Below are 13,150 nucleotides of genomic sequence, written 5' to 3'. Positions count from 1 at the left end.
TTGAGGAATTCCATTTCTCCAGTTAAACCATGGCTTACAAAACAATGCAATTGTTAACCAGCGTAGATGGACTGCACTTCACTCAGCAGGCTATCATCCAAGGTCCGCAGTTTAACCAAAATGGGATAACGCAGTAGCTAAAATTCAAATATCAATTGTGTGCAACTTTATTAAGTGGTTTTGGAAATAGATTCCACACTTGCTTTCCCAACAAAGAGAACTTTGAGGGAAATAGTTTGGATTTGAAGGACAATCCTTCATAGAAATCAGTCTGAAGAAGGGTTTTGGCCTGAAACGTTGCCTATTTCCTTCGCTCCATAGATGCTGCCGCACCCACTGAGTTTCTCCAGTACTTTTGTCTACCATCATTCATAGAAATATAGCTATGCAAAAATTAAAGTTACATAAATGGACCTAAACAAAAGATATTTTGATGGGACAAGAGATTTTATGATATTTCCCTCTCACAGTTTATATTCTATTCAAATATCTATATACATGGAAAATACTAATGTTTATTAAAATAATTATCTCAAATTAAATCCCCTCTTCCCTGGTCAGAGAATGAGAAGAGCGGTAGGTAGTTCACACCTTATCCATACTGAACAGAGCCTGGTACTGTGGGATGACAGCATTTCGAGGTTCTGTTAAAATCCGCACCAACGTTTCCTCGTTCAGACTGTGTAGTGGGACGATCACAGGCAGACGTCCGACAAATTCCGGTATCATTCCAAACTCTATCAGGTCTCGGGCTTCGACATGGCGAAGTAGTCTGTCTTTTTCTTCCAGTTCCTGGACAGTATTGTTGTCACCACTTGTGTTTTCTAAATCAGCAGCTGCTGCTGCCCGTCTTCCTTTCCCAAGATTTGAGGCCATTCCAAATCCAAGGTACTGCAGGGAGAGAGAGCACGAGAGACGGGGGGGGAGAGAGCGGGGGAGACACAAAAACTGATTAATGGATATAATTTCTAAATTAGAAAATCCAAAAAAGCATAATTGCTAATTTTGTAAATCATAAGAATTCTTAGCACAGATATGCTTAAAACAAGGTTTAAAGATCAGTTTATTGTCACGTGTACCAATTGGGGTACAATGAAACTCGAAATAGTGAAGACTTTCGACTGTGATGTGGCTTTTCCATATGCACCTGTAAAAGGACTGATTTTTATAGAAGTATCTTTGTTAAAATGCTTGTTGACCTTGTCGGCAAGTTGCATTAATTTAAGGCTTTTAATCATATTTCCACTAAGTCAGCATTCACTATCAGTGAGTTACAAATACACATGGAGGTTATTCAACAAAGTCACAGTTGGGTTTGGCTGCGATAAAGCTAAAAGTAAGCTAGCTAGTTGTCCATAATCGCACAGAAATGGCCACTTGGAAGGAACTGTAAATTCCAGGCAGAATTTGGACAAGTAAAAAAAAGTAGTGGTAAAACATTAACGCTTCTAAGGAATGCAATGAACAGAATGTATGACAAGAAAGTCAGCATTACATATATATATATATATATATATATATATATTAAGCTGAGGTATGTGAAGAACACCCCCAGAAACATTACCTTTTCATTCTTTCTCCTGCTGATTATCCGATCTAGGCCGTTGAAAGCACCAGACGCCACAAATAAAATATTAGTTGTATCCACCTGGACTGTTTCTCCGCGTAACTTTCTGGAATTTTTTTCTGGAACATTTACAATTGTTCCTTCAAGTAGCTTCAGTAGTCCCTAAACCGTGGAAAAAAGGAAACCGTCACATTACAACACAGGAGATCCTGGGGCCACGAGTCTTCAATCACTCTTTCAAAGAGCAATCTTCCACCAACCTCTGCATGGACAGGCTTTTGTTGCACAGAATTTTACATGTGCAATGTTTACCTGTACCACTGCATGTATACATCCTTTTGAATGTCTGCCTCATTTGTCCACTTGTCACCTGAAAATACTTACAATTCCAATGAGAAGCATTGTCCTTGTAATCAGCCATGGGAAATGTCAAGGTACAGTTCCCTAATCAAAGAAATAGTAATTCACCACAACTAATTTCATTCACTTTGCAAATTCTGTATTCATGTTGCCACTTCCCTTTTTCCCTTGGCCTAATATGTGGTACTTATCAAAAGTTTTCTTAAAATCATTAGCTAATCAATCTCATTCTTCTTTCACCATAAAAATTCAATCGTTAGTCAAATACAATTTGCCTTTAAGAACTAGGCATTAGCTTCTCGTTAATGATCCACGCTGATCCAAATTATTGTTAATTTACTCCTTCATTATTATCTCAAATAATTTAGTCTTAGAGTCATACAGCATGGAAACAAGCCCATGGCCAAACTTGCCCACGGTGATCAAGATGTCCCATATACGCTAGTCCCACTCACCTGTGTTTGGCCCACATCCCTCCAAACCTCTCCTATCCACGTACCTGTCCATACGCATAATCCACAATTTCACTGTACCTCCGTGTATATAACACATAAAGTACATACCATACCATGTCTTTTTATGATATTATAGTATCTCAACTACCTCTTCTGGCAACTCGTAACATCTAAAGTTAAAATGGCAGTGTTGTAATGATCAGGTTCATATCTTTTTTTTTAAACAAGATGGAACACTGTGTCTATTTTAATATCCCTTTTATTATTCATAAACCTATGGTAGAGCTTCCCATTTCCCTGTGGTGCCTTAAAAAAACACCTACTCAATCTTTTGCTGCCACATTAAAATTATAATTTTCTTCTATATTTGATGCCTAACTTATTTTACGCTTTTCAAAATAAACCATCTATTCCCTTGGCTTTCTATTTAACCATGATTTCAGGGTTTGATGCACACTTTCACCAATAATTAACGTGAAATGCACCATTTACATTGTATCTTCCCACAGATACATTGTACTGCACAGCATTACCATGCCACTTCCCTTAACATACCATGGTACACAAGGTGCCAGTTTCATTCCGCTGAAATGATTTCAAGTCTTAACACCTTGAGCTTATCTTTTCCTATCTCTGTTTTTAATGTATTTCTTGGTAATTAAGTAATTAAGTAATTGTTGCTATTTTAAGTTCAGGTCTCTTATTCTAATTCACTGTTTAGACTAAATCTGAATGGATTCTTTCTTACCAAATATGCAATATACCAAGAATTATGTTTTGGAAACTAATCTTATTCGTCAGATATATTTGTTTCGGCTCTGGATAGCCTAGGATAATCAAAGTCCTTTATAAGTCACCCACATATCCTTTCCTCTATTTAATTCTAATATCTGGTAGTTCATAACTTAATCACATTATGGGAGACAAACCATTCCTACTTTTAATCAGATTGCTTATCTGTGCACCACAATCAAGAAGCTCTTCTCCAATTGCCTGAAAGTGCACAAAGCTGAAGTGTTAAAAAAAAAAAAGAATGGCATGAGAATATACTGTTTGCTATCAAGCACCAATAGAATAAAAACCTTCTCACTGTCAATAAATATATAATTATGTGTGCTAATTTAGTTAATAGAATACAATACTTCTTTTCCGTGACATAATCATGCCCAATAGTCACGCATATTTCTTGTTTCAGACTTGGAACAGCGAGACGCTAAACATTTCTAATGGACACACTACCAGAAAAAAGCTGGGCAGAACCAGAAGAAAACCATTAGTGAGGACTAAACTAACCATGCACAACCTACTTGCCTATTATAGATATCTGACTGAAAGATTTGTGCTCTTATGATCTGTTCAGCTGTTTTAATCGGTGTCTTTGACTTAACCAATTAAATCTATTAACTCAGTTGAGAGCTCCAATATATTAAGTTTAAGAGATTAATCAAGTTGGCTGAAATAAATGTTATTTATCAAACAGTTCACAAGTGATAGGAGTAGAATTGGGCCATTCAGCCCATCGGGCCTACTCCACCATTCAATCATGGTTGATCTCTGCCTCATAATCCCATTTTCCTGCCTTCTCCCCATAACCTTTGACACCTGTTCTAATGAAGAATTTGTCTATCTCTGCCTTAAAAATATCCACTGACTTGGCCGCCACAGCGCTCTATGGCAATGTGTTCCACAGATTAACTACCCTCTGAATAAAGAAGTTCCTCCTCACCTCCTTTCTAAAAGAGCGCCCTTTACTTCTGAGGCTGTGACCTCTGATCCTAGACTCTCCCAACAGTGGCAACATCCTCTCCACATCCACTCTATCTATGCCTTTCATTATTTTGTAAGTTTCAATGTGGTCCCCCCCCCCTCAACCTTCTAAACTCCAGCGAGTAGAGGTCCAGTGCTGTCAAACGCTGTTTTTACCAACTTCCTTTTTAAACACTCTGAAAAACTTACAAAGGGTCCTGGTGTCCAAGTGCAAAATTATTAAAATAGACAATAGGTGCAGGAGGAGGCCATTCGGCCCTTCGAGCCAGGACCGCCATTCAATGTGATCATGGCTGATCATCCACAATCAGTACCCCGTTCCTGCCTTTTCCCCATATCCCCGGCTCCACTATCTTTAAGAGCCCTATCTAGCTCTCTCTTGAAAGTAACCAGAGAACCGGTCTTACATAGTTACATATGGTCTTACTGCAAGTATTTAGGAAAGCTAATGGAATGATGTGGTTTGTTGCAAGAGGGAAAGAATACAAAAGAGAGGTTGTGTTTTAGTTACTTAAGGGCATAAGCGAGACCACATCTGGAGTACCGTGTACACTGTTGATCTCAATCAAGTAAGAATGTGATTGTATTGGACATTTTTCAGAAAACGTTTGTTGAGAAAACAGAATGGTTCGGTTGTTTTGCGATGAAAAAGATGAATAAAGATAAATTTGTATCCACTGGAATTTAGATGAGTGGGAGATTTGATTGAAACATACAAGGTCTCGAGGCATGTTGACAGGATGGGAGAAAATGTTTCATCTTGTGGGAGGATTTAGAAGTAGCAGGTTACTTTTTATCTATAAGGATGCTCATTTAAAGCAAATTAGGCCATTTTCTGTTCCGTCAAATTCTCTCCCTCATAGGCCGTTAGAAGCAGTATTTTGAGTATCTTAATGGTATAGATAGATTCTTGATAAGCAACAAGGGTGAAGCATTGGAGATAGAAAATAGGTACAGGAGGAGGCCATTCGGCCCTTCGAGCCAGCACCGTCATTCATTGTGATCATGGCTGATAAACAATAACGATTGGAGATAAATGCAGTTGCTTTTATTAAGCAACAGGACAGGTTAAATGGGCTAAATGACCTATTCCTAATTTGCATGTACAGCTCAAACTATTTAGTTAAAGCTTTTGCTTGATGAAACCTAAATTCCTCTATAGGCCATAACATAATTTCTCTCTATTTTAATCAATGCCCATAGGGTCGCATATTTCTATTGGTTCTGCGGAGAATAATTAAGCCCTAAACCTCAACAATTTTTTCCATGAGTATGCTGAACACTGGTTATCCAAAAGCATTTCTTCATGAACCTATTTAATTAAAATTCCTTATCGCTGACCTGTTGAACACCTTCACCGCCCACGTCACGTAATTGATGGATCCCTGGAACACTGCCAATCTTATCTACTTCGTCCAAGAATACTATTCCTGCAAACAAACACATTTCATGAAGACACAAACCAAATTGCATATACTTTTTTTGCTGATGGCTGTGGAATAAGTAAAGTACAACCAGGAGGATATCCCAGATCCTCTTTGAATAGTGATTTCAAGTGAAACTGCATATCAGCCAGCAGAGAAGTGCGATTTAATTGAAAAGCAAAACCCCACAGAGGCCAAGTATCTGAAATAATAGAAATAGTTGGAAGGTCACGCAGCACCTGCGGAATTGAGAAGAGAGTTAACGTTTCAGGTCAACGACCAGGTTCTTCAACCTGAAACAATAACTCTGTTTCTCTTTCCACACATATTGCCTGACCTGCCCAACTTTAAAAGAGTATTTTCTCTTTTTACTTTGGACTTTAAACGTCTGCAATTTTTTGGTTTTCATTAAGTCAATGAGAATCAACTTTAAAGTCACATTTTAATGAACATCATGTACAGGCTGACGGTTCAAGCAATTGCTCAGATAAAACACAAAGACCACAGCGAGTATTGTCTTTGACTTTGTTGAAATTAGGGTAACCTCTCGTGATTTTTAAGTCGCATGTATTTCTGAACATAATATTCTTCATGGTAATTCAACACAAAAGACAAAAACTTGTATTATCAGTATCAATGCCCTAGCTAGGATTTTGCCATTGTAATAATGTTAAACTGTTAGCGTTTGCGATCATTAGAGCATGAAAGTGGCAGCTGCTTCTAAGGGCACGCACACTACCAGTTAAACACAGAAAGTTATTTGAATGATCCCAGCATAGAACTTCAAGCATCTATGAATTATTCTAACAAGAAAATATTCTGAAAATATTACTATCCATGAGTAAATATTTTCTAAAGACGCACAAGAAGGGCACCCATAGTCACCCATTCCTTCTCTCCAGAGATGCTGTCTGTCTCGTTGAGTTACACCAGCTTTTTGTGTCTATCTTCGGTTTAAACCAGCATCTACAGTTCCTTCTTGCATAGAATTATAGTTCAACACACCACTAAAAACGACTGTGAACAATCTCTAGCTCTATGAATAATTCTAAAAGTAATTCTCACACAATCATCTCAAAACAACAAATGTAACTATTTCCATTTGTATTTTTAAAAGGTTAATCTTTTATGTCCCTTCCCCAATGACTTCTTTACAATTGCCATCCAGTCTAATGCAAGAGGTGCATGGGACTCCCTAGAACTAACGTTTAACAGTAATGTACATTAGAAGGGGATAAATTCCCACCACAGTGACCGAAGGATGCATGTGTGCAGCTTTCTCAGAGCACAGCATGTACATTTCTGCTTTTGTGCTGAATGCCAAATCTGGGCCATTGAGTTTATTATGTCTAATAAACAATGAAACATCCTTTCATGATCTGTGAAAAAGGATGAGGGCTGTGAACAGTAATCATGACTAATTTAATGAATGAAGTATCTGGCAAAGACTGCAGCGCATGCTGTGAGAATTATTAAGAGTTGTTTTGGTTAGATAAGTTGAATATCTGAATACAAAATTAAAGATGGTCAAGGCAACATTGTGAAGACGATGAATTCTATAATTGAGGCTTCTACATTTATTATAGGTCAAGTTAATGCCCAACTAAACTCACCTTGCTGTGCTTTGTCCACATTATAATTGGCATCCTGCAAGAGCTTAGCAACGACTGATTCAATATCTTCACCCACGTATCCAGCTTGCGTGAGGGTAGTGCAGTCACAAATGGCAAAGGGAACCTCCAGACATCGAGCAAGAGTCTGGGCCAATAAGGTTTTGCCTAAAAAAAAAAAAAGTTAAGAAAAAAAATCTGAATATTTTGCATATCGGTTAAAGTGGCATGGTGGTGCAGCGGTAGAGTTGTTGCCTTACAGCACCAGAGACCCGGGTTCGATCCTGTCCTTGGGTGCTATCTCCATGGAGATTGTACGTTCTCCCTGTGATGGCGTGGGTTTTCTACAGTTGCTCCAATTATTCCAAAGGCATGCAACTTTGCAGGTTAATGGCTTCTGAAAATGATCCCTAGTGTGTAGGATAGAACTAGTGTATGGGTAATTGCTGGTTGGCATGGACTTGGTGAGCCAAAGGGCCTGTTTCCATGCTGTATCTCCAAACTAAACTAAATTTTCATTCTACAAATAAAATCAATGTGGCACATTGCAAATCAAACAAACTGTAGATGCAGTTAATATATTGTGTACAAAGAAAATGCACAACTAATAAATCATCTTGGCATAGAAAATATTTATATAAAAGGACAATGATTTTTCAACAATAATTTGCTACACATTGACTGAGGAGATTCATTGATTGGAATGCTGCGTGGCTCACTCAATTTCTACATTTTTCTGTTTTGGTTTTAGATTCTTTTGAATATCGATTAATTATCTTTGATGATTCCATTCACAGAAGATGGCAATAAAACACATCATGTAAAAATTAACTTAAACAAGCAAACAGCAACATTGAATTAGTCGTCTGCAGAATCAATACTTCCAGCAAGTGTGTTCCTTTCTTCAGAGTCTCAGCGTTGACTTTGTCTTTAAGAACTCAAATCTGGTATAATTTTCATAATATTTACTTTAAAAAAAAAAAGGATTGCAGAGTATGGGCAAAATAATGCTCACAGCAGTATCATAAAGCCACTTTTTAAAAACTGACCTGATCCTGTGGGACCAAGCAATAGAATATTGCTCTTCTCCAGCTTTATATCATCATGAGCCGAATCAAGCACCTCGCCCCCTCGCTTCTCCTGGGGAACTGACTGACTCGCCTGTTGCTGCATGGAGGCTCCCAGGGCATTACCGTGTGGATTGATACCTGCTATTTGCAGTAGCTCTGCAGGGAAGAAAAGCAAGCCTTCAGAATAAAAACATTTGCAAATACCTCCAAACATTTCCTGCACTGGGGTGATTCAAATACACTGTATATAGGCTGTATACACTGTATAAAGAATGTGGAGAGGATGCTTCCATTTGTGGGGGAGTCAAGAACTAGAGGTCATAGCCTCAGAATTAAAGGACATTCTTTTAGGAAGGAGATGAGGAAAAACTTCTTTAGTCAAAGGGCGGTGAATCTGTGGAATTGTTTGCCACAGAAGGCTGCAGAGGCCGTCAGTGGATATTTTTAACGCAGAGATAGATAGAGTCTTGATTAATACAGGTATCAGAGGTTATGGGGAGAAGGCAGGAGAATGGGGTTAGGAGGGAGAGACAGATCAGCCATGATTGAATGGCGGAGTAGACTTGATCGGCCGAATGGACTAATTCTACTCCTATTCATTATGACCTTATTTTGTACTTGTAACTGCCAATGCAATGAATGTTAAAAAAAGCATGTTATTTACATCAAGTATTTAATATGCAACACAGATCCTAATAGCTCTGTGGCACAAAATAGTAATTATGCATGAAATAAGACAGATTGTAAAGAAAATTTACAAGAGTGTGGTTTCAAAATTGTAATCCAAACTAGGTCTCACAAATTGATAGGGGCCTATATACTACTAATAAACAAATATAACAGTGCAGCACAAATACAGGCCCTTCAGCCCACAATGAAACATAATGTTACTACTTTGTTAAGGTTATATTAGGTTTTCACAGTATCCTTTGATTACATACATGAAGAAACATTACTAATGGTTTGGTCCAAAAATAAATAAAATGACAATTTAATGGGAATGGATTTTTGGGGGTGGGTGTGGGTATGGTGGAAAAAGATTAATCGATAAGTGATGGGAAAGGAAAGACTGATTTCTCTTACCAGCAGTGATGTCAGGTATAATACACACACAGTAAAGATGCCACAGATAAAAGATGATCTACTATTGATGAATAATGTTCACGCCCCAGTCCCATGGAGTGAACTTTATTACTAAGAGTAAATAACACCACACTTCATGCTTTTGAGTTAAGAAAACATCAAATATTGAAACTGAAATCAACATAAAGATTGCTAGATTTAAATATCTGTACACAGATCCACAACAAACTGATTTAAATGTAAAATAGTGCAGTTACCATGTGCAAGAGCTATAATTATATTGTCATATGCACAACTCAGCTGGAGTATTGTTTGGCCTCTAGAGGTACAAAGGAAATTCTCTTTCCAACGTGGGGAAATTGAACCAGTTAAAATGTCTACATTTCTTGCTGGAAATGTGCACATATGGATGAAAATTGAAGACTAGTGATCATGAAATATTCAAATACAAAGAGGCAGGATCACTAATATATATGCAAACTAATTTGGTGAACGTTCAAGTAATGTTATTTCTTCCTACCCTAACTTCTTTATCCTTTCAAGAAACTCAAGTTGGTATTTCATTCGCCTTCAGTTTTTGAGTCAGATGAAGTACTATAGTTAATTCTTATCTCTAATATACCATCATTTCCTTCAGTTATTTACACCAAAGCCTTTTTCCTTCCTTTCATTTGTACATGGTGCAAGTTAAAATTCTGGTTGGCATAGCTACAAGTGCAAGCCTTCAATGATGAGCAGATTTAAACAGGTAGCTGCTTGCCTCAGTCCCACCCTAAATCACTCTAATTCACCCCAAGACTGAACTGACTCTTTTTAGCAATATAAGCACCTAATTAACACTGGTAACAAAACCACTCTCAAGCAACACCTTATTTTTAATTAATGTCTTAGAATTGTACTGTTTGTCAGCACTGGAGTATGAGTATGTGTGTGAACTTGCTTGCATGTACATTCTCAGTACAATCCCTGAAACTCTTCTCTGGTGATACTCAAGGCAAGTGAGGAGTGCGGTGGAATACAGTTCAACTCTCTGGACGAGGGGCATCTCAAACAATACCCAAGAAGCTCCAGCTAAAATCTGTTTTGTCGTTGGCATTCCATTCACCTCCCTAGATATATTCGCTCTCCACCACTGCAGCTGCAGTGTGTACAATCGTTGCTGAACATGCAAAGGCTTTGTCACACCACATCCCAACCCAATGAATTTGAGTAGTAGCAGCCCCATTGGAACTTTCATTTCCTGCAAGTTCCCCTTTGTCAAACTAAAGCGATCAAGAAAATACAACATGATGCCATCATCCATGATGGATTAAAGGCCTGGAATTCTATCTACCTGCAGAATAGCTTCACCAGAAAGACTGAAGCAATACAAGACAACTCATTAATAGTTGTACAGACCATTAAAGCATGGAGTAAAGATAGCTCACTCCAGCACTGGAAAGTAGATTTTCCATATACTTGCCAGCATTGTGGAGCCATTACAACAAGATGAGAGGTACAATTCACAATACCCCTCTTACACGTCAACACAAGCTGATAGTTATTCACAGCAAAGCCAAAGTGACTCTCTAAATAGCGAGTCAGAAGCAGAATTCGGAATGCAGATACAAAAATGGGTCACCTTTCTAAAGATGAACAAGCAATTCTATTTATTGCATCACCAACAACTTGCATTTGCAGAAGGAGAAAGTAGAATGATGTGCCTTGTAAGCAATCACTGGAAAGGTAAAAAAGGCTGGGAACGGGAGGGAGATGGGCGAGAGCAAGAGAAATTACAAGTACAACATACTGTACACTTGGCAAATAAAAAATCATCTGCAAGTAATGGGTAGATTTTAAAGATCCATCATAAATAAACTTGAGCTGAATTATGTCAGTTGCTCTCACCAGTAAATCGGATAATAAATGACTGTCCATTTAAGAGGCTCAGCCTTTAAATAGACCAGTTCATATTTCAAATATACCCAGACCCCAAGTGCTTAGAATGAATGCTGGGTTAATTATTTACAAACCGAAAATAGAGAAGCCAGCAGTAAGTTCAGAAAATATAATAAGATTGATAGAGGACAAATAACACATTTGTTTCAAAATCTATATTTGCTTGACAATATAACTCCACCAGATGGTATGTGTCTTATCCCTGTTCTCAAGCATTATGTGCATGTTCCCAAACAAGTTATTTTTTTAGACATTGTAATATACTCAACCTGTCTATTAGTACAACTAAAGGATGAAAATATTTTGAACACATGTTAGTGATAAAATCACTTGGATTTAAAGCAAAATAGTCAACACATCTATCAAACAGTTAGAGGCTGTCACAACTTTCCAATGAAAGTAACTTATCAATTTCACTCTGGCAGTCAGTGAGAGAAAGTAAGAGAGAAGTGGCTCCGGGTGTTAGATTTCCCAGAGGCTGCAATAATTCAGGAATCCTGATTCAGCAATCCACTCAACATCTCACTTGCACTTCGGTGACACTGCTCCCTTGGACACAGGGTGGCAACGCTGACTGGCAGAAAGTGGAAGAAGCTGGTATGCTGTGCAGACTTGTATTCATCTGAACTAAATTGAAAACTGCAACAGGCATAACAGACATTGGCTTAGATGTCAATCCTATATGGTGCTATTGTAGGCACAAAATAAGGGTTTTATAGCTGCATGTACTCTTTGATTTTGATCAGTTTGAAGAAGAGTCCCAACCCAAAATGTCACTTATCCATGTCCTCCAGATATGCTGCCTGACATGTTACTCCTGCACCTCATATTATTTGTTTGTAAACCTGCATCTCCTTCTTGATATAGAAAATTATGACCAACTTCATGATCTACCGTTAGCTTGATGACTACAGCTTTTGTAATGCATGGCCTATTGAGATTAAAAAAATAACCTGCACACCTTAAGTTCAAAACGAGCTCCGAGCACTTCCTGAAGTTTCACCACAACATTAACATGTCCCTAATCTTTTGTGGGATCTATTCCAGGTTATTAAAAGAAATTGCAGGGGCTTTAAAAAATAATTTTGTATCCTCTCTAACCAAGGTGAAGTTCTGGTGGACTAAAGAGCAGCTCATGTTATTTTTTTTGTTTAAGAAGGGAAGTAAAATAATCAAAACAAAGGAAGCTGTTGGAGAGGATTTGTCAGGATAGGATTTACTTGCATTTGGAAGAGACATGCAAGTAAATCCTGTCCTGCATGGCTAGGATCAGTCAGCATGGCTTTATTCGCAGAAGGTCATGTCTTGCTGCCTTTAATGCCTGGTCCTATTTTCCATGATATGCAAACTACCATGGCCATCTTTACTGAACAGACCAATTAAGTCCTAGGTAGGGAGGAACAAATAAATGTAAACATGACCGTGCCTGCCTTGAATTTGTACAATACATGCACCCGGGTGGTTATTATCAAAAGACAACACTGCCACAGCTCTTCAAATCTTGCTAGTTTCAAAAGATGCAGTTGCCGTTATAATGATTAAAAAGCATGGCACAATAATGCAGATTACATTTCAAACGGTGCACCTACATACAAGTACATAGATGCACAAAACATACAATGCTCCAATCTGTGGAATTGCAAAGAAAGATTTTAAATTGTCATTCAAATAATGGTCGCAATGAATGAATAAATGAACGAACACCAGAGTTGGAAAGCTAAATTTTTTTGTAAGAATCAAAGTGGTAAAATTTATATCGTCTAAAGGCAGGCGTATTAATCATTCTTCTTGTGGGCTGCCACAAACGACACTATTGATCAATTTACTGCATAACATTATAGTATAATGAAATTATATGTTTGCCTATTAACATTTT

General features: G+C 37.9%; 1 protein-coding gene across 2 annotated transcripts in view; it reads right to left on the bottom strand.

Moving 5' to 3' along the window:
* The window catches only part of clpxa (caseinolytic mitochondrial matrix peptidase chaperone subunit Xa), a 35,897-nt gene that overhangs the window by 5,161 nt on the left and 17,586 nt on the right, over positions 1-13,150 (bottom strand). For both annotated transcript variants that reach the window (XM_055661142.1, XM_055661141.1), the window contains 5 exons: positions 8,233-8,409; positions 7,187-7,351; positions 5,491-5,579; positions 1,565-1,729; positions 592-891 (listed from right to left, as the gene is read on the bottom strand). In XM_055661142.1, coding sequence (XP_055517117.1) covers positions 592-891; positions 1,565-1,729; positions 5,491-5,579; positions 7,187-7,351; positions 8,233-8,409 — 896 coding nt within the window. The remainder of the gene's footprint in view (positions 1-591; positions 892-1,564; positions 1,730-5,490; positions 5,580-7,186; positions 7,352-8,232; positions 8,410-13,150) is intronic.

Source organism: Leucoraja erinacea, chromosome 33 (genome assembly GCF_028641065.1).
Source record: "Leucoraja erinacea ecotype New England chromosome 33, Leri_hhj_1, whole genome shotgun sequence".
NCBI lineage: Eukaryota > Metazoa > Chordata > Chondrichthyes > Rajiformes > Rajidae > Leucoraja > Leucoraja erinaceus.
Note: the sequence above shows the minus strand (reverse complement) of the source record. Positions and strands in the feature narration are given on the sequence as shown.